General features: G+C 40.3%; 1 protein-coding gene across 3 annotated transcripts in view; it reads right to left on the bottom strand.

Annotated features, from left to right (window-relative positions):
- The window catches only part of LOC132834381 (kinase D-interacting substrate of 220 kDa-like), a 148,465-nt gene extending 121,096 nt beyond the window's left edge, over positions 1-27,369 (bottom strand). For 2 of the 3 annotated variants that reach the window (XM_060853243.1, XM_060853261.1), the window contains exons 1-5: positions 27,224-27,369; positions 5,470-5,617; positions 4,310-4,408; positions 3,978-4,076; positions 1,586-1,684 (exon numbers count right to left, since the gene is read on the bottom strand). In XM_060853243.1, the coding sequence (XP_060709226.1) occupies positions 1,586-1,684; positions 3,978-4,076; positions 4,310-4,408; positions 5,470-5,577 (405 nt within the window). In that variant the 5' untranslated portion in view covers positions 5,578-5,617; positions 27,224-27,369. The remainder of the gene's footprint in view (positions 1-1,585; positions 1,685-3,977; positions 4,077-4,309; positions 4,409-5,469; positions 5,618-27,223) is intronic. The other variant, XM_060853252.1, reaches the window with a different exon arrangement.
- Between the last annotated feature and the right edge of the window lie 303 nt (positions 27,370-27,672).

Raw genomic sequence — 27,672 nt, 5'->3', positions numbered from 1 at the left:
CAAGGCCTGGTCAATGTTTTAGCTGTAAAAGTAGAAAGTAACATCGTACCACACAAGTGTCCAATGACCATCTCCAATAAGAGACAGACAGACAGACAGACAGACAGACAATCTAACCACCACCCCTTGACATTCAAATGATCTCAACTTCAATGAATCCCCCACTAATTACATTCTGGGGGCTACCATTGACTAGAAACTCAATTGGACTTGCCATATAAATACAAAGCCTACAAAGAGCAGGTCAGAAGCTAGGAATCCTACAGTGAGTAACCATCCTTCTGACTCCCAAAGCATACTATCTACAAGGCACAAATCAGCAGTGTGATAGAATACTCCCCACTTGCCTGGGTGAGTGCAGCTTGAACAACACTCAAGAGGCCTTACACCATGCACTGCAGAAATTTGCCAAAAGATCCTTAGACTCATCTTTGAAACGTAAGGCCACTCTCCCTAGAAGGCCATGGGAACACCACCACCACCTGCAAATTCCCTCCCAGCCACTCACATCTTGATTTAGAAATATATGGCCATTCCTCCACTGTTGCAGGACCAAAATCCTGGAATTCCCTCCCTAACAGCATTGTGGGTCTATCTACAGAACATGGACTCTAGCAGTTCAATAAGGCAGCTAACCACCAGCTTCTCAAGGGCAACTACAGATGTGTACTAAGTGTTGTCCAGCCAGCAACATCCAAGTCCTACCAATATGTGAATAAAAAAAGACCTTTTATTCCAGTTTTTAAAAACAACAATTGAGACTTCATCAGATGCCATGGAGAGTCTCGAATTCAAACCCTCAGAACATTAGCCTAAAGGTACTGGACTATTTATGATAATACACCACCGCCTCTGTTAGATTACATTTAGATTCCCATCTACATATTTTCTGTCACATGAATTTAACTCCTTGAAAGCTAAACTCAGCTCAACAGAACAATTTCAAATCATCCTCACTTTTTCGCTTTAATGCAATTTAATACAATTATGCTTTTAAAAAAATTGACAATTTAGAAAGGCAATTAAGTTACAAAACTTCACGATCTTCTTCATACTTTTGGCTCAATGTCAAATTTCAAACAATAAGTTATAGTCTAGCTTCCTTTGTCAACTCGCAAACAAATCCATCCATCTTTTTCTCAAGAAGGATAAAGGTGTTCCAGAATCAGCAAACTGCTTTAGCTCTGTTAATTCCTATTGGACACCATGATATCTTACAAACTAATTAATAAACAAAATACTCAACCCAATATTTTCAACCAACAAAAAAAAACTGGATGGTTTTTCCTCTCAATCCTTAACAGAAGTCTAGAAAAATTACCAAGACTGAGATTCAAGTCAGAACAAAGTAATCCAGTAAATAAAGATATTTTCCACACAGGAGGAAACAGATAGTTAATGCAATCTTAGAACCAATTGTGCACTTTATAGTTTGCAACAATTATTTACAAGTGTCAGACAGATCTCTTCTAGTTTGTAAGTAGCTTGTTACATAACATGTACAACGCTAAATCAACTTTTCAGTGGATTTATCTTTGCATGCTATAAATTGTTGATCCCAGTAATTCAGAAACAAATTGCTCACCTGTCCAGTAATATTTGGGTTTGCCCCTTTCTGAAGAAGCAATCGAGAAATTTCTGTATGTCCCTTGTATGCTGTCCACATTAGGGCAGTCCAGCCACCCTGCAACATTCAAATTAAAATTTAGCAGCTTTTAAAAAGATGTTTTTGTACCCCCTCACAAAAATGACAATAGAAACATCAGGTCTGCAGTATTAAATAGTTCTAACCAGTACAAACAAACATTAAAGAAAAAAACATAAGTTATGGTCCATCCAGGAAGATCAAATTCAACATCAGAATTTGCATGCACTTATTACCTCAACTATGGACCAACTCCAAATTCTAACAATAAAGTATTTGTTAAATTCAACTTTCAATCCACATGGATCTCATCTGAACGACAGACCACAGTATTCTCCTTTAAATGTTATTTCATTTTCAAACTTCTTTTTGTTTTAAAAAACGTGCACCTGTTCAATTTTTGCAAGGAACCTTAGACACTTTACTAGCTTAATTATATTTGTATTATTATTATTTAATTATAGAATCTCAGGGTGCATGTCCAGAGCTACCTGAAAGTTGCAACACAAGTGAATAAGGTGGTAATGAAGATGTACGACATGCTTGCTTTCACTGATTGGCTATGGAGTATAAATGTTGGCAAATCATGTTGCAGATTATGACAGGTACTCAGACAGACACATGATCAGGCAGAGAATAAAAGGGACAGGGACATGTGCAGGCAGATCGGATTAGCTTGAAATGGCATCATGGTTGGCATAGACATGGTAAACCGAAGGCCTGTTCCTGTGCTGTAATGTTCTAAAACACCAGTACAAACTGAAAACATGATCTGGCTTTGTATTTATATTAACAGAAAATATTTATAGCTGTATTACAAAGTGTTGTGTAAGCAATGTTCCATTGGAACATGACATTTTTCTTCTTTTCCCTTTCTCACTCTCCCTAGTAACAGGCAGAAGTTGACTATTCAGTCCCTTGATCTTGCTCTGCAATGAAACCATAACTGATCCGATTGTGCATTTGAGGTTACATTCTGTTTCACTTCCTTGCTTAAGCCAAGAAGCAAATGACTGGAACAAATTAAAACATAAAATGGTAGAAAAATCAATTCTGAGAGCATCTGTGAAGAGAAAAATAGAGATAACATTTCAAGTCTAACGACCCTTCTTCAGTATCACTGGATCAGCAACACTTATGGACACGTAAACACAGGTTCATATCAAACCCGAGAGGGAATTTAGCCTCAATGTACTAATCACTTCACACAGCCTTGATCAATACTGGAGTCCTGTGCATGCTTTCACATTTTAAGTTTCTTAACATGCATGACATGAAAATAATAGGTGTTTTTTTTTAAAAACTACGGTCATACCTAGGCACTTCCAATTACATGCAATTAATCTTAACCTACCAATTTTTTTCGGAGACACCACTTTTTCTAACTAATATTCATAAATTAATTTTATACATCAAGTTGAGAATTCTTTCTGACCATAGGGCTGCTCTTGTAAGATTGGTGGTAGTTTAACCTGAGGGTCACCACGCCTCAAGCGAAGGGAGAGGTTGAAACGTCCTTGATGGTAACCTGAACCAGTTAGGAATTTGACCTATGCTGTTGGCATTACTCTGCATTGCAAAACCAGGCAGAAGAAAGTGAGGAATGCAGATGCTGGAGAGATCAAAATCAAAGAATGTGGTGTTGGAAAAGTACAGCCAGTCAGGCAGCATCCAATGAGGAGGAGAGTTGATGTTTCGAGCATAGCTCTTCATCAGGAATGAGGGGTTAGCCCAAGGGGGCTGAGAAATAAATGGGAGGGGGTTGTAGGGCTGGAGGGAGCGGTAACTGGGAATGCGGTAGGTAGATCTAAGTGGGGATGAAGGTGATAGGTCAGAGAGAAGGGTAGAGCAGATAGGTGGGAAGGAAGATGGACAAGTTGAACAGTTCAACAGGTTGGTGCTGAATTGGATCTGGGATAAGGTGGAGGAAAGGGAGGTGAGGAAACTGGTGAACTCCACATTGATCCCAGTGGTTGGAGGGTCCCAAGGCGGAATGACACGTTCTTCCTCCAGGCGTCCGGAGGGGTTCCAGTACTTGCATGTCCTTGGCGGGGTGAGAGGGGAAGCGACGGTGTTCTGTCACAGGTGTGTGTGTGTGTGCGTGTGTGTCCCAGAGATGTTCGCTGAAACATTCCGCAAATTGGCATCCTGTCTCCCCAATGTAGAGGAAACCACAAACCAGTCGTCCAGCCAACTGAGCTAACTGACAGCCTATTCTAATTACAATAAAAATACACATCCATTTCATTCAATTGGCCCAGAATAGCATGTGCACAGACAATTCTGTAGACTCTTCCTCACAAAAGGACAACATGTTTTACTTTAAACCTACCATATCTCTGTGTTCCAGGTTGGCACTGAAGTTAATGAGCTCGCTCACAATTTCCAAGTATCCTTCCTTTGCAGCTGAAATCAGAGCTGTCCAGTTATCCTGTCATAAAAAATCTCAAGTAAGAGTTTTTGGAATGTGATTAAAATTAATACAAAATTCTGTAGGTGAAAGTGAGGGCTGCAGATGCTGGAGATCAGAGTTGAGTGTGTGGCGCTGGAAAAGTGCAGCAGGTCAGGCAGCATCCAAAGAGCAGGAAAATCGACGTTTTAGGCAAAAGCCCTTCATCAGGAAATTCTGTAGTCAGTTATTAGAATTACGGTAAAAGTACTTACAGCATCTTCCAGGTTGCAGTTAGCTCCTCTTTTGAGTAATTCTTGCACTATCTCCAAGTTCCCTTGCTCTGCTGCCAGCATTAGTGGAGTCTGCCCACTCTGCAACGCAATGTTATTAGTCAGTATCACAATGATCCAAATGTTCAACTTACTAAGAAATTCAAAAATGTGATAAACATCTTCAATATGTAAGTCTTTTTTTTCCCATTTCTAAACACACACCCACCATGTATCCTTCGGTCATTTTGAATGTTTTCAATCTTGCAGCAAAAACAAATAAGACTGATCAACCAACACGTCTCTCCAACTGAAGATATTAAGAGAAGATCAGCTGTCTCAGGGTAAACTTTTAGCATGCTTAAACATGTTCTTTATTAAGAATCATTAATGTAGTTCTGTATTTGAAAGTGCAAAGTATTTTACAGTTTGAAGATAATACGTCACTTAAATATTCCCAACACTACACTAATTTTTGGGAGAAAATTAGTGGGCATTAAAATTATACATAATTGCCAAGGCTGTAAAGTTTGCTGCATTTGTTTACTTTAAGAGTGGTCAGTCAACAATGTGGGTGTGACAGACGTCAGGCTCCAGTCTGACAACAGCCTATAATTGTGGTCACACCCACACGACTGAATAAACAAATACACCAAGCTTTGCATTACTCAGGAAACTAGAGAAAGACAGCAGTTCCCAAGGTAAATGCTTACACAAGATTAAAAGAAAATAGTGGAGTACCTGGGCTGCCTGTTTATATTTATCCCAAGAGAAGCTGAAACTACACACAATGCTGATGTTTCAAAACGAGAGGGGGAAAGAAAAAGTATAAAAACCAAATCTCTGAAAAATTTGTCATTTGCAACTTTCATACATTTTCTACCATGCAGTTACAGAACAGCCAAGAGAGACCCCATTGAGACAATAAAATTTGCAATCTCTTGGCTAGCCTTTATTAGAAAGTCTTTGGGAGGCAGGGGAATTAAACATTTCTAAACAGTCGATTTTTAAAAAATCTAATAGCATAATTATCTTCTAGTAATTATTATATTCTGAACATATTTAATGATTAACTAAGTATAATTAGTTAAGACTTGCATTATAAAAAATGACTGTCATCAAATATAAAATGGTGAAATATTTTAATGTAAATAACTTTATACCTCATTCCTTTCATCTACGTCTTTGCACTTCTCCAGCAATGCCTTGAAAGCAGTAATATTCTCCTCTTCAACATAGGTTAACAAACTATGTGACGTGACAGCAGCCATTATGTTGCAATCACACTACAAATGTAGTCTTCAAGTATACCTGCAATATTAAAACACAAACTGGCATCACTTTTAAAAATCAATGGTCAGAAATGCTCAGGGACATTAAGCAATAATAGCAAGGCTTCCTAAAGTGGAACACAGAAAGGCAGAACTTGCTGGAGAAACTGTGGAGAGAAAACAGAGTTGACGTTGAATCCAGAAACCCCTCTTTGGAAATGATAGCAGTTAGGAAAAGGTGGCAATCCTCTGAGACTTTTCCAGAATTTAAGGACTGCTGAAAAAAGCATCCAAGTGCATCGAATGTCACTGTAGCTGCTTCCTCTAATACCGAAAGATGAATTCAATCAGGTCCAGGGATTCAGCAGTTTCTCTAGCATTTTTTGCTCTAGTGATAGTTACTGTATTTTTTGTCATCTTTTTGCCTTTTGAATTTTATAGCTTTTAATGATGGCACAAATACGTGGTTTGAAGTTCACGTCCATACCAAATGCTCCAGCATTAAACAGAACAGGAATGGAGTCATTAAAGAATGAATCTAGTCAAAATGAAGGGCGACATGAAATGCTTTCCCTCCACAGATACTATCAAGACTGCAGAGTTTCTCCAGCAATTCTTATTTTTGTTTCAGATTTCAAACATCTGCAGTTGTTGGTTTTATTACAATGAAAGAATTGAGTTTGGTCAAAACAATGACTTCACTCTTCCCAGTACAGAGGAACATTGATTATCCGAATACCAATTATCCTAAAATCGGATTATCCGAAGGAGATCTCAAGGATCCGATAGAAATATTATAAGTGATAGCATTTTTTGTTTACAGTGATTAAACAGGCACCGTCTCCAAATGACTGACTGCCCCCACCACCCCAACACTTACCCTGGAGCTCGACACAGGGGTGACCCTAAACCCCCCTTTCCCAGATAATCTCTCCAACACTGTCCTGTACAGGGCAAAGGTGGAACCTGTCAAAAAATTGCAGTAAAATGTTGTGTGTGGGGCTGGGGCTGTGGCATGTGTGTGCGCGCTATTTGTAGACTTACCCCACAAAGGCAGCTGCAGCAGTCTTGTTGTTGGTGTCCAGTCCACCTGTCCCGGAGAGGGGGGCAGGTGTGTACGGGATTTTGGGCTAGGGGTGGCATTGAGGGCGGGGTGCGGGCGGAGGTGTTGGGTGAGGTTGGGGGCAGGGGCAGTGTTGCACGGGATTGGGGGTGGTGTCTCGCGCGCTGTGCGCTGCTGTCTCCTGAATGGGGTGCAGACTTTAAAAACTCCGAGCCCTCGAGGAAAGGCATTGAAATCGATTAACTGAATAATCGATTATCCGAATGAAATAGTGCCCGCCCATCACATTTGGATAATTGAAGTTCCCCTGTATTTAATTGCAGGAAATTTTGTCTCATCTAGTCCTAAATGTCTGGCAAACAATCTGATAATTCATCAACAATGGCAGAGTGTAGAGAGGTGTGTTAGGACAGAGCTGGGTTTCAGTACAGAAGTAAAAACTGACATTGTGTTTTCAGGTTCTGTCATTCTCTATATGGCAGCACACAGATAACATTGGGGCAAAAGATAGATCATTGACAGAACCACAGAGGTAACTATAACAGAAAAGCCATTCCACATGACAAAAGACGACTAAAGACCAAGAAAGAAACTAGTCGCTGCAGTCTCACACTGTTGCAATGACAATGTGGAGGAGGTAAGACATTAGGGTAACGTAGTCAAACATATCAAAGGTCGCAGACAAGTTGAGGAGGTTTTGTTCACCCTTGTCAGTTTCTTATGTGACAATTTGTAACAGCCCTTTCAGAATAGCTCCAAGGTAAAAAAATATGATTGGAGGGGTTCAGTAAGGGAATTCCCAAAGATGGAGAATAATTCAAGAGGTAACATCTTCATGGCCATCGGCTAAAAAAGTTGGAGACAAAACTGCAAATCATGAGCACAGAGAGAAAGGTTTTGTTTTGGAGGAGAAGGTGGTGGCTTAAGATTTGCACAGAATAGCACAGAACATGTTACTTCTTACTATTTAAAGGCCAAGCCTGGATATTGCCCAAATCTTGCTGCATTTGGTCATGGATTGCTTCAGTGTCTGAGAAGTCCCAAATTCTAGTGAACATTGATGAAGCAGCTGGAGATGATGGAGACTAGAACACTATGCTGAGGAACTGTGGGACTCTTATTGTACAGTGCTAGTGTCACTAGGTTTGGACCAGGAGGCCTGGATTCAAGTCTCACCGGCTCCAAAGGTATGAATCTCTGAACAGGTCAACTAGAATATACCTACACGGAGGAACTCCTGCAGAGGATATCCTGGATTGGAGATGACTGACCTCCAACAACAATAACCATCTTCCTTCATGACAGATATGACTCCAACCAGTGGAGAGAGTCTGCCTGATTACCTCAAACATTAAGTGCACTGCTATAAAATCTTAATCAATAGTTTGGAACATTCAAAGTTTGTGAGAAGATTTGTAGCTTGGGTGCTCGTTGTTGTCGCTGCAAATGTGTTGCTGGTCAAAGCACAGCAGGCCAGGCAGCATCTCAGGAATAGATGCTCGTTGTTGTGGTTCAGTTCGCTAAGCTGGAAATTTGTGTTGCAGATGTTTCGTCTCCTGTCTAGGTGACATCCTCAGTGCTTGTCATCTGTGTGTGTGGTTACTAAGGATGACACACACGCAGATGACAAGCAACATGAGTTCGACTGGGACAACACAACTATTATAGGACCAGCCAAATAGAGAACAGCCAGGGAATTCCTACAGGCATGGCACTCATCCACAGATTCAATCAATAAGCACATCGACCTGGACCCAATATACGATCACTGCAGCGGACAGCTGGAACTGACAACCGGAAGTGGCAGATTCAAACCACTACAAATGCCGGAGGAAAGATCACAGAAGCGCTTCACAGGAGGCTCCCAAGCACTGAGGATGTCACCTAGATAGGGGACAAAACGTCTGCAACACAAATTCCCAGTTCGGCGAACAGAACCACAACAGTTTGCAACATTTTCCAATGACAAATGTTAAGCTATTGTTTCCCACTTTGTCTCTCTCCGTTTTTGAATAAAGCAGTTACATTTGAGATTTGCAGCAAATCTAGGGACTTTTCAAAAATTAAACCCAATGCATTAACTATCACACTTGCCATTTTTCAATAAGATTGCAGGATGCCCTTCACTGGCACTTGTACTTTGCTTGAATGCCTCTGCCCTTCTATTTTCTGATGTACCATTTCTGAGATGCTACTTGTATTCTCTGTAGTGAAGACTGGTACAAATTCCCTGTTGAATTCATCTGCTACTATCTACTTCCATTATTAATTCACCAGACTCATTTTCTACAGGACCAAAACTCACTTAGTTAACTCTTTCTCAATATTGAAATAAACATTCACTGTCTATTTTTATAATTCTAGTTAGCTTTCTTTCAAAATTCTTAATTTTTCCCCAACCTTTCTATCTTTGTCATTCTTTGCAGTTCTTCATAATATGTTCAATATTCAAACCTTTCACTCATGTTTGCACAACTCTGATTTTAAGTTTGCTATTATATTTAACTTTTTATTTAAGTTAACCACAAATGATAAGACCTCCCTTTGGATTTTTTTTCTTTTGGAATGGCATTTTCTGTGCATTCTGAAATATTCTCTTAAATATCTGCGCTAATATCTACTGTCTATCCTTTAGCCTTGTTTGCCAGTGCAGTTTAGCCAGCTGTTTCCATGTCCTCATAACTGCCTGAGTTGAAAATACAAATCTTGAATCCATTCTTCGTTCTCCAATAGAATGTAATATTCCTTCACATTATGAGCTTTCCAGCAATTTCTGTTTCATTTGTTTCAGATCTCCAACATTTGCAGTTCTTTGCTTGTTATTACGATTAATGTGCCCTAGGAAGCAGCAATCAATTCTATTTCATTGCACAACACCAGGTCTAAAATTGCCTGCTCTCCAGTTGGTTTGAGAATATGCTGTTCTAAGAGACTATCCCAAAAATGAATCTGTCATCTCAACTATCTGTCCCCATCTAATTTCCCAGTCCATATGTGGATTCAAGCCCGCACCCCAACAATTGTTGCTACTCCTTCTTGAGAAGTTCCCAGTATTTCTTCCTTTATTTCTATCCTGTGTTGTTACTGTTAGGGAGCATGCATATCAACACTCAAGAGTAATTTTCTGTCTTTGTTGCTCATCTATACTCAAACCACTTCAAAATTCTGACAGACATACACTTAACACAGGGGACAAGAACAACATTTGAAGGGAAATAGGATTGAGGAAGCAGACTGTGGGTCTTGTGGTCAATGAGCTCAGAGATGACAAATGAGAGATTCGAGCAAAAGAGGAATATGCAAATACAGCAATAAAGATGGAGAGATTGGAGAGATTTCTTGGGCTATAGGGGAGGAAAGGACAGTCAACTGACTAAATGGTCCCAATTATCTCATTCTGCATTTGTTATAGGAAGTGAGCAGGGGAAACACAAGGATCATAAATAAGAAGTTGGCCAAGCTTAAGTATAATTATATCATATACAGGTTTGTGTCAAAAAAAATAGAAATCGTTGGAGAAACTCAGCAGGATTGGCAGCATCGATGGAGAGAAAGCAGAGTTGATGTTGAGACCAGTAACCCTTCTTCAGAATGGATAGTAGCTTTGAAAAGGGATGGTAAACCAGGGAAAAATAAAAGGTGACAAAGGGGACAATACATAGGTGAAAAATGGGTTGGCAATGCTGAAAGCAGTCTATGGCAAGATCTGGGGTGTAGGGGTGAGTAAAAGGACATGGAAGGTAATGTTTAGGCTCTAAAATCATTGAACTTTAAATCAAGTCCTAAGGCTGCAGGTCCCCCAAGCAGAAAACAAGATGCTGTTCTTTCAGCTTGTGCTAAGCCCCGTTGGAGCACTGCAGCAGGACTGAGACAACTTTGTATGTTCTTTACGGTTATTAAAATATATTTGTCAGTTTGTACAAATTATTGACTTATCCTACCACCTTCTGGTAGAAAAGAGCATCACATGGATGCATGCAATAAATCAGCTGCAGCAAGAATCTTAAGATAGGTGCCAATTTTCTGGTTAAACCACTATCATTCATCTCTTCTGATAAGAGAGAGCAGCCCTATAGTCCTCTGAGAATATGGTGACTTTACCTTATTTCCTGCAGATATTATAAAAGTTAGCTTGACGTCTAGATACAGGAATAGACTCCATTATAGGGAATGAGCACCAAGAGAAAGAAAAGCCAAGAAAAACCTTGACTAGAAATGAATACTTAGAATCCCTACAGTGTGGAAATAGGCCATTTGAGCTAACAAATTCACACCCACCAAAGAGTAACCCACCTAGACCCATTCCCCCATTACTCTACATTTACACCTGACTAATGCTCCTATCCGACATATCCCTGAGCACTATGGGCAATTTAGCATGGCCAATCCACCTAACCTGTAAATCTTTAGACTGTGGGAGGTAACCCAAGCTGACACAGGGAGAATGCGCAAATTCCACACAGTCACCTGAGGCTGGGATCGAAAATGGGCCACCATGCCTTCCCAGTTTAGAAAGATTAAAAAAAAACAGAAATAGACTATGTACATACTGAATATGTAAATAAAAAGTCAACAGCAGGCCAGCCTAAAGATTGAGACCTGCAACAGGAAAAATGCAGAAGCAGATGTAGTTGCTTTTGAAATTGGCTCAGGTTCAGTCACTGCAGTCACTTTGGTAGCAGAAAAACAAAAATGTAACTCAAAATCTTATCTAATATTTCTGCAATATTGTTAAGATTTAAAACTGACAAATTAGTACTGTATCCTTTTTGCAACACAACTTGCTTAATACAAGTTTGAATTAGATTTTCTCAAAGGCTTCCACAAAATCAAAATCTGTTCATGTGTAAAAATAGGCCTCGGAATATTAACACAATTTGCCCAAATTGACAGTACAATCATTGATTTTGAAAGTCCAATGTGAACTTCTTTTTCTCTTGAGTCAGAAAGGTGTTTCTATAGGATGGTTGTAGCGAATGTAAAGAGGTCAGCCAAGTGCACCTCACAGAATAGGAGCTCCCTGTTTGGTCCAGATTAACAGCCCCAGAGAACACCCTAGCTGACAAGATTAAAACAGGATCAGACATCCTGTCACTCGGAGAGCTGGCTTTGAGGGAGCTGGAGCAGTGCAAATGATTTTCCATGTTTAAATAAAAAGGTGACCTTGGTGATGCAATATCGATCTCTATGGAGTTGTCAATGGCCTGTTGTGATTCTGGAATAAAGTCACAAAGCAAACCAATGTTCAACCACACCTCAAAATTTCTGCCAAATTAAATAATACAAATACTACATGGAAACAAGGCAAGTGCGTGTTCTCTGGACTAGTATTCATTATACAGAGTTTTCTCAAACAGTCAATTGTATGAATTAATTTTCAAACCTTTTTTTCTACATAATCAAAGAGTCTAATTTTATAAATCAATTAAAATATTTTTTTGATTCACATTGTTTCCAGTGATTTCAATAGTAGTGCATCTAACCAGAGGGCTCAAACTCTAAGAATATACAAATAAGTGAAATAGAAATTCTTCATAAAATGAATACTCAGACATGGCAAGCTTTACCATGAGTTATCAATTCAAGGACGAGAATCATTTAAAAAGGAAACCAATCAAATATGTTTCAAAAATAAAGTCAAATAAAGATCAAAGTGTAGAAAAATACTATTAGAGCAGCTGTGCCTGGTCAAAGAACAAGGTTTCCTTTACTGCTGTAATTTTATTGATTTGGTCCTTCTTCAGGACCATTCAACTCCACAACTGTGTATTATGAGCGAAACCAATCTATTCCAGCAATAAAAGATTATTGACAGTTATGGTAAACATGTTGATACATGGAGAAAGAAACAAATATAGAAAATCAGAACAGGAGTAGGTGACTTGGCCCTTCAAACATTCTTCACCGTTCAAGTGTACTTCAAAAACAAAAATAAAAAGTCTAGTTACATTGCATAAAGTAACCTAATTTTTTAAAAATGTTACTGACTTAATTTTAAAAGTACCTTTATCTACAATGACTCAGTGCCATACCATATGCTAATTGAAAAGACGGAGTAGCTAATAATTAAAATATGATTTCCAAAACTGTGGGTCACAAACCAACCTTTTGGGAGGTGCAAACAATATTAAAAAGGTGATACACAAGAAATGAGGGGAAAAAAGGGGACACTAACAATAAAATCAAAGAAAGCGACAAAAAAATTACAGGGTAGTCACAAACCCAACACATACAATAGTTGCCATGGAGCTTCAATTGATTGATAACAGCTCAGTGTTTCTTTAAAAATAATTCTGTGCGGCTTGAATTCTGTCCTAAAAAAACTAAAGGAACAACTAGTGCTCTTCAAAAGGATTTCAGTCTTAAAATATTTTCCACACCCCATCAAGCTACAAACTTTTTCTGCTTTTCCTTATCTGGCTCTTACAGGTGTCTCACCCACATCCCCAATCTAGGGTCAAAGCAATTTAAGCACCAAAAATGGGAAGTAGTTGGGAAGCACAGAGGGTTCTCATCTCTTCAAAATCAAGTAAATGGCATCAAAACACCAAAACTACATTCAGGAGTGTCTGAATAGCCACTACTGGAAATCATAGACATCAAGAAATTTCAGCAGGATTGGTGACACAGCAATATAATACTTCACTGAGTACACTTCAGTTTTCACTTCAGGACTCAACAAATAAACTAATTTTTGGTTTGGAAATCAGCACAACTTCTAATTTTGGGAAACAGAAGCTGAAGAATAGCTTATTGTTGACAGGAGGAGCTAATGTTTTATTCACTAGCTAGCCTATCCCTAATTGCCCAGAGCATAAGACCATAAAGACATGAGTGGAAGTAAAGCCATTCAGCTCATTGAGTCCACTCCGCTATTTAATCATGGCTGATGGGCATTTCAACTCCCCAGAGGGCAGTAAAAGCAACTACATACTTTGTGTCACATGTAAGCCAAGCCAGGTAAGGATGGGAGTTTCCTTCCCTAAAAGACATTAGTGTACCAGATGGAATTTTTCAACAATCAACATTGTTTCATTGTCATCATTGGAGGTTTCAGAGGTTTTAACCAAATTCAAATTCCACCATCTGCCAATGCAGAATTTGAACCAGAGCCCTCAGAACATTATCTGGGTTTTGGTATTAATGATCTAGCAATAACACCCATTGGCTTTTACCTAGTAATGATTAATAAAGAATTCTACTCAACTAATATTAAGTTAAAAATCACACAACATCAAGTTATAGTCCAACAGGTTTAATTGGAAGCACTAGCTTTCGAAGCGCTGCTCTTTCATCAAGTGGTTGCGGCGTACACAACTGTAAGACAGAATTTATAGCAAACGTTTACAGTGTGATGTAACTGAAATTATAACTGAAACCAATCTGATCATTCTAACAGATGAGAGACTTAACAAACAATCCAGGTCTTTTTCAATATATAATTTCAGTTACATGACACTGCTATAAATTCTGTGCCTTATGATCTTAAACTCCACGACAACCTGATGAAAAGAGCAGCGCTCCAAAAGCTAGCGCTTCCAATTAAACCTATTGGACTATAACCTGGTGTTGTGTGATTTTTAGCTTTGTACACCCCAGTCCAACACCGGCATCTCCAAATCAAGTAATATTAAAATTTCAATATGGCTGCAGATTGGGGGAAATGAGTCCAGGGCTCATCTGATCCTATCGGCTTTCTTTCACTTTTCTTTTTGCATTTCTCCTTTTCTTTTAAGCCTAGAAAATGGTAAGTGAGGAGGATGAGCTCCGGCAACAGCAACACCAAGATGAACCAGACACGGCTCCACCTAGCCTGAGGTCTCCCAGCAAGTGAGGAACATGCCCTGGGCTGAGTACCCTGGCCCATGTGCACAGGCTAGGTTGAGACTCCAGGTCCATAGCTAGGCATGGGCATCTGGAGGAGGAGAAAGGCAGTCACGGCCTGTGTGACGGTCTCATCCTGACACAGAGGTTTTCTTCAACTTCAGTGTCCCAGTATTCCAGCAGGAAGTCTTGTTCAGGAGCAGCAGTTTTCTTCAGAGGAGGGTTCCAGCCTACTATCCAGGCGCCTGACATGGATATTCTATTCTGGCTGCATCATCCAGGTATTCCAACATTCCTAAATCCGCTTTGCCCAAGCCCAGGAGCTGTTAACACAACTGTGTTGAATATTGTCTTAATTTCTTTTTAAAAAAAAGTGATGGAAGGTGTCATTAACAGTGTTATCAAGCAGCACCTGCTCAGCAAAGCCAAGTTTGAGTTCCACCAGGGCCATTCAGATCCTGACCTCATGACAGCCTTGGGTCTAACATGGACAGAAAAAAAAATGATTGAGCTGAATCCCGGAGGGGAGGTGAGACCAAGGCTTCATTCAAACAAGTGGGGCATTAAGAAGCTCTAGCAAAATTGGAATGAATGGACATATAGGAAAGTGGTTGTGCTTATTATATGTCAGTCATCTCAGCTCCAGGTCATCATTGCAGGAGATCTTGAGGGTAACGTCCTAGGCCCAACAATCTTCAGCCGCTTCAATATGTCCTTCCCTCCATCATAAAGATCAGAAGTTGGGATGTTTGCTGATGATTGTGCAACGTTCAGCATCATTCACAAATCCTCAGACATTGAAGCGGTCCATGTCCAATTGCAACAACATCTGGACAATATCCAGGCTCGGGCTGACAAGTGGTAAGTAACAATTCCGCCACCCAAATGCCAGGCTATGACCATCACCAACAAATGGCATTCTAACCAGCACCCTTTGACACTGAGTGTTATGATCACTGAATCCCCTAATATCAATATGCTGGGAGTTATCCTTAAATCAAAAATTCAATTGGATCCACCACATAAATACAGTAGCTACAGGAGCAGGTCAGAGTAACTCACTTCCTGACTCCTCAAAGCCTGTCCACCATCTACAAGGCACAAGTCAAAAGGGATGGAATATTCGCCAAATGCCTAGTGAGTACAGTTCCAACAACACTCAAGAGGCTTGACATCATTCAGGACAAAGCAGCATCTTTTGTTTTGGTACCACACCACAAAAATCTACTCGCTCACCAGTGGGACTCAATCTACTCCTACTACCACCACCACCACTTACAAGATGCAAATCAGAAATTCAAATATCCTTAGACAGCGTTTCCGCAGCCCCCCAATGCTTCGTCTTCACCATGGACATCCAATCCCTCTACACCTCCATCTGCCATGACTAGAGCCTCCAAGTCCTCAGTTTCTTCCTCTCCCGACGTCCCCAACAGTACCCTTCCACTGACACTCTTATTCATTTGGCTGAACTGGTCCTCACCCTTAACAATTTCTCCTTCGAATCTTCCCACTTCCTCCAGACCAAAGGGCTAGCCATGGGCACCGTATGGGCCCCAGCTATGCCTGCCTCTTTGTCTGCTATGTGGAACAGTCCATCTTTCAGAGTTACACCGGCACCACTCCCCATCTCTCCTTCCGCTACATTGATGACTGCATCGGCACCACCTCATGCTCCCACGAGGAAGTCAAACAGTTCATCAACTTCACCAACTTATTCCACCCCGACCTTAAATTCGCCTGGACCATCTCTGACACCTTCCTCCACTTTTCTGGACCACTCCATCTCCATTAATGACGACCGACATGACACTGACTTTTTTTTTTACAAACCCACCGACTCCCATCCCATAAATCCTAATTCCTCCGCCGTATCTGCTCCCAGGTGGACCAGTTCCACCACAGAACACAACAGATGGCCTCCTTCTTTAAAGACCACAATTTCCCTTCCCACATGGATGAAGATGCCCTCCAAAGCATCTCATCCACATCCTGCACCTCTGCCCTCAAACCCCACCTCTCCAACTGTAACAAGGACAGAACCCCCCCCCACCCCAGTCCTCACTTTCCCCCCTACCAACCTTTGCGTAAACCACATCATCCACCACCATTTCTGCCACCTCCAAAACAGACCCCACCAGAGATCTACTTCCCTCCTCACCCCTTTCTACTTTCTGCAAAGACCGTTCCCTCCGTGACTACCTGGTCAGGTCCACGCCCCTCAACCCATCCTCCCGTCCTGGCACCTCCCTCTGCCACTGCAGGGACTGCAAAATCTGTGCCCACATCTCCTCCCTCAATTCCATCCAAGGCCCCAAAGGAGCGTTCCACATCCAAAGTTTCACCTGCATATCCGACAATGTCATTTATTGTATCCATTGCTCCTGATGCGGTCTCCTCTATATTGAGGAGACTGGATGCCTCCTCGGAGAGTGCTTTTGGGAACACCTCTAGGACATCCGCACCAATCAACCCCACCGCCCTGTGGCCCAACATTTCAACTCCCCCCTCCTACATGCAGGTCCTGGGCTGCATCTACCACCGCTCCTTCACTACCCGACGCCTGGAGGAAGAACGTCTCATCTGCTGCCTTGGAATACTTCAACCCCATGGCATCAATGTGCACTTCGCCAGTTTCCTCATTTCCCCTCCCTCCACCTTACCCCAGTTCCAACCTTCCAGCTCAACACTCCCCCCACCCCCCCATGTACTTCTCCACCCTGGAGACTCCCTGCTCTATTCCTAATGAAGGGCTTTTGCCCAAAATGTTGATTTTCCTGCTCTTCGGATGCTGCCTGACCTGTTGTGCTTTTCCAGCATCACTCTAATCTAAACTCTGGTTTCCAGCATCTGTAGTCCTCACTTTTGCCTAGCATCATCCAACCCAATAACACTTCCAGCTAGAAGGACAAAGGCATCAGACCCATTTGGTATTCAACATACCATCATTGAGTTCCCCCACTATCAATATCCTGGAAGTTATCATTGATCAGAAACTCAACTGGACTCACACCACATATACACAGTGACTACAAGAACAGATCAGAAGTTAAGAATACTGTGGCGAGTAACTTGCCTCCTGAAAGACTGTCCATTTTCTAAGAGGCTCAAGTCAGGAATGTGATAGAATATTCCCACTTGCCTGGATGAGTGCAGGCCCAATAACATGCAGGAAATTTGACACCATCCTGGACAAAGCAGCCAATTGATTGGGATCACATTCACACCCTCCAGCACTGATGCTCAGTAGCAGCAGTGTGTACTATCTACAAGATGCACTGCAGGAACTCACTGAAAATCCTCAGCACATTCCAAAACCACACCACTTCCACCTCAAAGGACAAGGACAGCAGATATGCAGGAACACTAAGTTCCCCTCCAAGTCACTCACCATCCTGACTTGACAATATATGACCATTCCTTCACTGTCACTGGGTCAAAATCCTGGAATTCCCTCCATAATAGCATTGTGGGTCAACCCACAGCAGGTGGACTGCAACGGTTCAAGATGACAACTCAGCACCACCCTCTAAAGGGCAACTAGGACAAGGTAATAAATGCTGGCCAGCCAGCAACACCCACATGCCACAAAATGAATAAACAAAATAAGTGTTTATTGTATGTCAGAGCATTTTATGCCAATCCCAGTCTTACAAAAAAAAATGTACTTTGAAAAAAAAATAAGTAGCAGACCATAAACAGTTCAAATCAAAGTTCCCTAGAGGCTGATTAAAAATTTGAAAACTTTCACTTCAAATTATTTTGCTTTACAAACAAAACACAAATAGAATTATTCAATAATTTAAGAGGAATTACTGCTTACTTTATCTTAAGAGCCTTCTCAACATTCATTGAAAACAGATTGAAATATTTATTATTAATAAAATAAACAAGTAGCAATCAATATCATATAGCAACTGTGACAAAGATTTCAGGATAAATAATGCACCAGTAAAGATAAATGCCATATCTTGTTCAATTATTTCATCGCTTCTTTGCATGTCATTTTGAAAATGGATAAAACTACATTCAATGATTTCTTCTCTCAAATTCACCCCATGAACAAACTGTATTTACATAAAATGAAAAAGCAAAGTTCTGTTAAATAACTGCTGTTGAATTTCTAATATTAACATAAGAAATCCAACGTTTGCAATCTACAATCATGTCTCCTAGCATACATTTCTGAAATTCTGAAAACATTGCACAAGTAGGACTGAATAAAGAAAACTAAATCAACCAAATGATGCTGTCAAAAAACGTTAAGCAATTTTTTTATAAAGATGCAAAGTTGAAATGACATCTCAGAACATGCTTGTACAATTGTGATGATCACGTTGTTAATTTTAGTAAGTGCTTTGCTTTCACTAGAACCAAGTTAGTGCTGAAAAGGACAGGGATTAAAACATCACTGTTGGAAGTTTAATACAGACACGCAAGATAGATGTCAAATTCAAGGATGAATGTCACAATACTTTACTATAAAACATACTTGGAAATGTTTCAAAATCATAACAGTCATAACCAGGATTCAAAAAAAGTGAGGTCGTTAAACTAAATCAGCCACGCAAAGTAAAACTTGAATTTTTTTAAATGAAGAGATCTCAAAAATTAATATTACATTTCCACTTATTGTTACATTTGTGCCTCAGCATTATGACTGGTTTGAAATTTCATACACATAGTATCATGAATTAGTAAACATGCTGGTTTAGCCTTCTATTCAACTTTGTAATATTTTTCTTACGATGGACATCCATTACAAATTTTTTTCCAAACATGCAGTGGGAGTGTATAGAATTGATAATGATGCATTATTTATGATTTTTTCAAAATTTCCCATTTTCTACAAACACCCCAGTAAGCAGAAGGTAACAAATGGTACAACACTACTGAAGAAAGGAGGTTAGAGTTCCACAATGATCTACAGGCAAATTAGTCTGACACCAGTTGTCAGGAAATATAGGAACCCATTAATATTAAGAAAGCAGAGACAGTACCCTTGGAAAGTCATAATTTCATTCAGCCAAAAAAGGCCAAAGAATATGTAAACCAAAAGTTACTCTCACTGCTTACAATTATAAAGAAATTGCTTTTTTTTAGCCTCATTCTGCTTCATATGCACGATCACTGAGCATTGTGCATGCTGAAAGCCATGTATAAGTGTAGCAGGATTACCTCATTCATGTACTGTAATCGCTTTGTAATAAAAAGCCAACATGCTATTTCCTTTCCCAACTGCTTTACCAACTTGCATGTTAAATTTCCTTTGTTCCTTGGACAGTACATCCTGAATTTAAGGTTAGATGCCATTTAAGAAAAGGAAAGCAAAATATTTTAATAATAACCACACAGTTCCCCACATTATACTTTATCTGCTTCCATGTTGCCCATTCACGTAAGTCACCTTTAACCAAGATTTAATTATGACTTTCCCCATAAAATATTATTTTTATTACACTGTGCTAGAGATATTTATGTTCATATCCAGAGACATGCCCTTCACAAGAAAAAAAAGGAACAAATCCAGGCACTGCATTTTTTCAAATCACAAAAACTTGAGGGCAATATTGCCTGGATGCAATCACCCTGCCAGCAACTTGACCGGAGATAACATTCCTTATGCCACAGAAATTGCTGCACCATCTAAAAATTAGCATTCTTATGTGTCCTAAAGAGTACAACACAGAAAGCTTGCCAGAATGACTTATTTTCAACCATATTCCAGTTCTATACTATGCGGGAGTTATTCTGAAAATTTAACTGCTCATCCCTGGTCCAATATTAGTCTGGTATTAACCACTTCAGCTAAAAGGGCAAAAAGGGTGGAATGATGTAATGACTAGCCCAACTTTAAGAGCAATAATTCAAAAATCTATCTTTAGCTGTAACTGTGATATACTTTTCCTAGTTGACAATTTTCCCACCTCCACATGATACCTCCCCAACATGGACAAACTGACAATAGTAGAATGCAGAATTGGATGTTCAACAGAAGCAGGAGCTCACTGGTTCATAAGCCAATGAAATAGTGAATTTAAATATAAAAAAGGACAGAAGAACATCAATAACAAATTAGATAGGGGAAAAATACAAATAGGCAATCACCAAATTTTCCTAACTCTAGCTCTTCAAGTAGTGATAACAAATACATTATAGGATTAAACTCTTTGTTTATGATCTGTCAAGTCTACTTACTTTACTCTAAAATAATTCAAAATTCCACTTACTTACAAGAAAGTGTGAACATAGGAAAATAAAGAGAATATTGAGCAGGGTAGGCCATTTGGCCCTTTGAACCTGCTCCACAATTTTATAAAGTCAGGGCTGATCTGACTGTGATCTCAAATCCACCTATTCTCATTACTTTTCACCTCATGCTTCGCAATAACCTATCCACATGTTTTAAGAAACATTTACAGACTCTCTGAAAAAACAAAAGACGCAGAGTTTCAAAGAGTCTCAAACCTTAGGAAAAAAAATTATCTCATCTGTTTCAAATGGCAGACCACATTTTTAAGCAGTGAGCCCTTACTTTTAGATTCTCACTAAGAAGAACCATCATCTCCACATAAAACAGGTCAGAATCTTCAAGATGTTGTATGTTTCAATTAAGTAATTTCTTACCCTTCTTAACCTTCAGTGAACACAGGCTTAGTATGTTCCAATATCCCCTCATAATACAACTTACCCGTTCCAAGTATTGGTGCTGTAAATCTTCTACAAACACTTTTACATCCTTACTTAAATAAGATGACAATACTGTACACAGTGATCCTGATGTGGTCTCACCAATATCCTTTATAACTAAGCTTATTCGTCAGCTACTTGAGCGTCATCATCCACTTCATCCAAAATGACCTACTTTCCAGTGTCAGCATCCAGTATTATCTGAATGTGAAACTGTTTAACCTTGATTGCTTCCTGGCAAAAACAAAACTCACCATGAATATTTTGCAGATAACTGCTGCATGACAGCTCAGTCGAGAATTGTACAACACAGAAACAGACCCTTTGAGCAAACTCATCCATGCCAAACAGACGTCCCAAATCAACACAGTCCCATCTGCCAGAATTTAGCCCATATCCCTCTAATCTTTCTATTCATGTACCCATCCAGATGTCTTTTGAATGTTGTGACTATAGCAGCCTCCATTACTTTCTCTGGCAGCTCATTCCATACAGTCACCACCCTCTGCTTGAAAGATTTGCTCTTTAGGTCCCTTTTATATCTTTTCCCCTCTCACCTTAATCCAATGCCTTCTAGGTTTGGAATTTCCTGCCCTGGGAAGACTACTTTGGCTATTCACCTTACCTATGCCCCTTGTGATTTTATTTCCTGCGCAAAGATTGGCTAATACCTAATATGCTTCTTTTCTAATACAGGGTATCTGAAAGACTAACCAGAGAAATGCAATTGCTTTGCCAAACCACACATCTGTAATCACAAGAGAAAATTATAAGATTTAGCTTCCTTGATCCTAAGGTTTGGAATTTTACCTCATTTTCATCAATGAAAACCTTCATTTTCCAGTCTGGAAGTAGAGTTTGATCAGATTCTAGGCATTAATTGTTTCTCTTTCTTCACAAGCTTCCCGCTCTGTTAACTTCTTCCAGCTCACTTTGTTTGGATGATATTACTCATTATTTGGAAGACATTGTAGTGTACATCAATTTCAGTTCAATTTGTAAAATCTGTCTTAATTGTATTTGTCATTTAATGTACAATTAGAAGTTTACAATTGACCACAATTGGTCTTTCAATTCATGTTTAATATACATAGATTACCATCAACATTCTAAAACTTAATCAAAGATAGCATTTGGTATTTGCTTTGTTCCTTTGCAATTAATAATCAGGATATTAACTCTCCTGTTACCCCAGATGGTAAATGAGCCACAAAGACCAAAAAGCTCTAAACAGTTCTAATGTTTTAAAGCACTATTTCCTCCTTTTCACACTCAGTCTAGCATATCTGCAACTCCTTTCCCAAGCCAATATAACTGCATTTTAATTTATTTCTGATGTACTTACGTAAGATATGATTTGTCTGGTTAGTACACAAAATAATACTTTTCATTGTATCTTGACACATGTGACAAACATAAATCAAATCAATGGCCATGAAAGCCACATTGTTCTATTCAAACATTAGCCATCCATGTAGTAGCCTACCCCCATTTTTACATGTTAACTATGGTGGAACAAAAAGATGCTCATGTGACCTGCTCATGTCCACATTCCTCACAATGAATTTAAAGAAATACTAAAATCACTGGTGTGAGGCAACTTTGCAATATACTGCCAACCAGGTGCAGTTAGAAGCCATAAACCAGAAAAATACTTGGCTAACTCCAACAATTGCTACACAATCAGGAGCAGTTCCTCAAATAACTGTCTGTGTGGAGACGTGTGTTGCACATTCTACCCGTGTCTGCGTGGGTTTGCTCTGGTTTCCTCCCACAGTCCAAAAACGTGCAAGTTAGGTGAATCGGCCATGCTAAATTGCCTTTAGTGTTAGGTAAGGGATAAATGTAGGAGAATGGGTTTGGGTGGGTTGCTCTTCAGAGGGTCGGTGTGGACTTGTTGGGCCGAAGGGCCTGTTTCCACACTGTAAGTAATCTAATCTAAAGCTTTGCTCAACCGAATACTAAAACAATTAAGTGACTCAATTTATTACAAATGCATTATTTATTCACAAGATAGTATTTGTCATAAATAATTTACAGGTCAACTTTCAAAGTACATTAAAGTTTTAGAAGATACAGAATTGTTTGTTTCTAAACTGGGCCACTGGTATTGAAAAATAGCAAGAAATTGCATTTAACTAGGTTTTTGAAGAAATAGAATGGGGGGAGGTTTGGGAAGCAAAATTTTAAAGGACAGAGGGTGCAAACTGGTAAAAGAATGGATTATGGTGTTAAACACACAAGCATTTGTAAATTATGACAAAAGAAATGGTCTGTACTGACCAACACGGTGTTAGAGAATTAAAATACAAAATAGCAAATACACTCCACAGATTCAGTCAGACTTAGTGAGTATTTCCAGCATTTTCTGTTTTTCTCTTAAATTTCCAAGTTCACTTTACATATTATGTCACAATTTACGACAATTTGTACTATGCTAAAAGTGTGGCCATCCTTCAATCTAAGGGATGGTAGACATGCTGCAAACAATTTATCTAGCTGGGTGTCTTCAGAGATGCACTTGTGCTGATGACTGTGAAGGCCAATTGTTAATAGGCAGGATCTTCAGGGAGGGGAACACACGAAGCTGTCAAAATATGTTCTGGGTTGTTGCTTGCAGCATTAGCAGCGTTTCCAAACTACAGCAGCCATTGATCATCATGGTTGTGGACATCAATACCAATGGGGTCACCACTTCTCACTTTCACCAATCAGACTCTTGCATGTTTAGGGCTTTGTCAAGATTCTAAGCTTGGAAACAGATGATGCATGTTCTGTCATCTGGCTCCTGCTACCTTATTGTACAGAATACTGTTGGGTGTGTGGCTATCTTCCAACCTGTGGAGACATCCAATGTACCAAAGCTGCTTTGGCTTGAGTACAGCAAACATACTTGGGATATCTGCCTTTGAGAATTCATGATTTTGTCCTGCCATGATATGTTATGGGTCTATCTTAGACACTGAAGGCAGAAGTTACCGAGCTTCTTCTCCAGTTCACTTATGTCACAGCCATTTTACATTACGCTTTGCATGTTTCATGAGTTGGCCAAATGTGGGATCTGCTTTCCCTAGCTCTATTAAAGGGACAGATTGGTCCACAGTAAGGAGACAAAGTTTGCAGAATTTGCTAGGCAATGGTTTCCCTGCTATAGGAAGGATGTTGTGAAAGTTAAAAGGGTTCAGAAAAGACTTACAAAAGATGTTGCCAGGGTTGGAGGGATGGAGCTATTGGAAGAGGCTGAATAAGCTGGGGCTATTTCCCTGGAATGTCGGAGGCAGAGGAGTGACCTTACAGAGATTTATAAGATCAGGAGTGGCATGGAGAAGATGAATAGCCAAGATCTTTTCCATCAGGTGAGGAGGATCCAGAACTAGAGGGCGCAAGTTTAGAGTGAGAGGGGAAAGCTTTAAAAGGGGTCTTAAGGGGCAACTTTTTCACACAGATGGTGGTGTGTATATGGAATGAGTTGCCAGAGGAAGTGATGGAGGAAAGCACAATTACAATACTTGAAAAACTTGGCAAAAATAATAGCTCAGCCAGTCAGGCAGCATCCAAGAATCAGGAGAGTCGCGTTTCATGCATAAGCTTACGGCCGGAACATTGACTCTCCTGTTCCTCAGATGCTGCCTGACCTGCTGTGGCTTTTCCAATGCCACACTTTTTGATTCTTAGTTCCCCGGCATCTGCAGGCCTTAATTTCTCCACAATTACAATATTTAAAAGGCACTCGGATGGGTATATGAATAGGAAGGGTTCAGAGGGATATGGACCAAATGCTGACAAATGGGACTAGATTAATTTAGGATATCTGGACAGCGTGGACAAGTTGGACCAAAAGGTCTAATTCCATGCCATTCAGCTCTATGACATCCAGTATGGTATTATTCAACATTAATCTTTCTCTTTCTAGATTCCCTTCCTTGCTTTTCACCCCACACAACTGCCAGAAGGCAAATTGAATGTATTTTTTATTACAAGGAGAACTGAGTACAGAAGTAGGGAGGTCGTGCTTCAATTAATCAGGGTATTGGTGAATCCACATGTAGCGTGCAGTGTACAATACTGGTCTCCTTATTTAACAAAACGAGTTCAATGTGTTGGCAGCAGTTCAGAGGTTTACTAGACTAAAACATGGAATAGGCAGGCTGCCTTTGGGGAAAGACTGAATAGCCATGCTTATATATTCGCCACAGTTTAAGATAGCAAGAAGTGACTTGTTTGAAACATGTAGCAGAGTTCTTGACAGGGTGAATATGGAAGGGATATTCCTTCTTGACGGAGAAGGATTCTGGGTAATCAAAAATGAAGGATGGGAAAAATTTCTGGCTGTACCAGCTGCTCCTTTTTTGAGGTATTTTAGGTGTTGGAGGTGATTTCCTCGAATTCCAGGAGCAGCAATTACTGTTTTATATACTGTTGCATTGTTTTGGAACTTTGGAGAAAAAAAAAGTCAAAACAGCAGTTTTAAAAGGAGAGGAACAGACAAAAGAAGCACATGGTGAGGTCAGTGCAGGAGAGAGGGAGAAAGAAACTGACACAGGAGTGAACCTGCACAATTACTGTCTTTGCTGTTTGAATTCATGTCACGCAGAAGGTGGTACGTGTATGGAATGAGCTGCTGGAGGGAGTGGTGGAAGCTGGTACAATTGCAACAATTAAAAGGCATCTGGATAGATATATGAATAGGAAGGGTTTGGAGGGATATGGGCCAGGTGCTGGCAGGTGGGACTAGATTGGGTTGGGATATCTGGTCGGCATGGACGAGTTGGACCGAATGGTCTATTTTCATGCTGTACATCTCTATGACTCTAATGCAGAACAAGACTGTTCCTGTTTAAAAATGAGGATTGCTCACTTACAACAGAGGAGTTTTAAAAAAAAACTCTCAAAGGGTTTTGAATTTTTGAGACTCTCTCCCTCAAAAGGCTATATAAGCAGAGTCTTCAAATATGTTTAAGGTAAAGATGAATAGATTATGCAGAAGGGGTGAAAGGTTATCAGGGCAAATGGAGTAATCAGATGAGCACTGTATGGCACAGTAGGTTCAAAAGACTAAACGGCATATTCCTCTTACCATTTCATATATTCATATGTAAATCAATATCTTCATTGTGTACAAATGACTTGTATCCATTTTTTCAAATAACATTTTATTATACAGAAACTATAGCACTAAGGAATAGAAAACACAACCAATGGCATCTTTCCAAACACAGACTCTTAGTAAATAATTGAGAGTCAAAAAGTGTGCCGTTGGAAAAGCAGAGCAGGTCTGGCAGCATCCAAGAAGCAGGAGAGTCGATGTTTCAGGCATAAGCCTTTCACCATTCCGGACGAGCTTTTCTAGGTCACACTTTTTAAACACTCATCTCCAGTCCTAACTTTCTCTTCATAAATAATTTAGCTGTCTTTGCCCACAGGCTCGACACTTATTTGATGCACTACACTGGTTATCTCTCACTGAATTAGAATCGACAGCTTTACCATCAGAGCTGCTGCATGAGAATCTTTAGAATCGATTCAACAGTTCACCCTGACACAAAGGCGGATGAAATTAGAGTTGCCTTTATTACCACGACTGGAGAGAGGAGGTGAATTCTCTTTTGGTTTTTTTTAAATTCTCAGTAAACATAGATTACAGCAAAATGTATTTTGAAGACACTCCTAAAAAAAATCCGCTGCACTATAATCACTTGAGCCAAAGAGGTAATTATAACAATGAAAGTAAAATGAAGCAGAGTAAATCATATTCCAAACATGTAATAACTCGGCAGGTACATTATAAAGCGGTGGATGCACCTGCTGTCAGCTGACCAGATGGATGTCTGGATACAGGACAAGCGGTGACCTCCAGCCAATCCGGGTCATCCACTCCGGCCACCTGCACGTCACAATGGACCACACAGCGACCGTTAATCGCGCGAGTCGGCAGTTTATTTCGAAAATCACTGGCCGAAAGGCAGAGGCGGACTAGACCCATCGACCCAGGGAAGTGTACCCGGGGCCGGAGCTCGCTCACCGACTGCGCCCGCCCCATCAACATAACAAAGACCATCAGGTGAGTACCGTTTTCAAATGGCTCCGGCTTACTCGCCCACTTTTCACCAATCCTTCTCACCGGGGAATCTCCACGGTGACCAATTCCTTTTTCTCTCTCTCTCTCTCTCTTATTCCGCTCGCATCGGCACCTCCAGACGATCCGCCATTTCCACCGCCGCCCAAACACCGGTCACGTGGTCCGGTTGCAAGACGTCACCACCACCCCGGGGAGCAGGAGGCGTCCAAATCCAGACCAACCGGGATCCCTGCTGGAGATCGACCGGGATCATTGTCCCAGATCGACCGGGATCCCTGCTGGAGATCGACCGGGATCATTGTCCCAGATCGACCGGGATCCCTGCTGGAGATCGACCGGGATCATTGTCCCGGATCAACCCGGATTACTGTTCGACATTCCGGATTACAACCCAACTCCCGGATCACCACTTGAATCCGGGATCAGTGCCCTTGTCCTG

The sequence above is a fragment of the Hemiscyllium ocellatum genome, chromosome 3, assembly GCF_020745735.1.
Source record: "Hemiscyllium ocellatum isolate sHemOce1 chromosome 3, sHemOce1.pat.X.cur, whole genome shotgun sequence".
Taxonomy (NCBI): domain Eukaryota; kingdom Metazoa; phylum Chordata; class Chondrichthyes; order Orectolobiformes; family Hemiscylliidae; genus Hemiscyllium; species Hemiscyllium ocellatum.
Note: the sequence above shows the minus strand (reverse complement) of the source record. Positions and strands in the feature narration are given on the sequence as shown.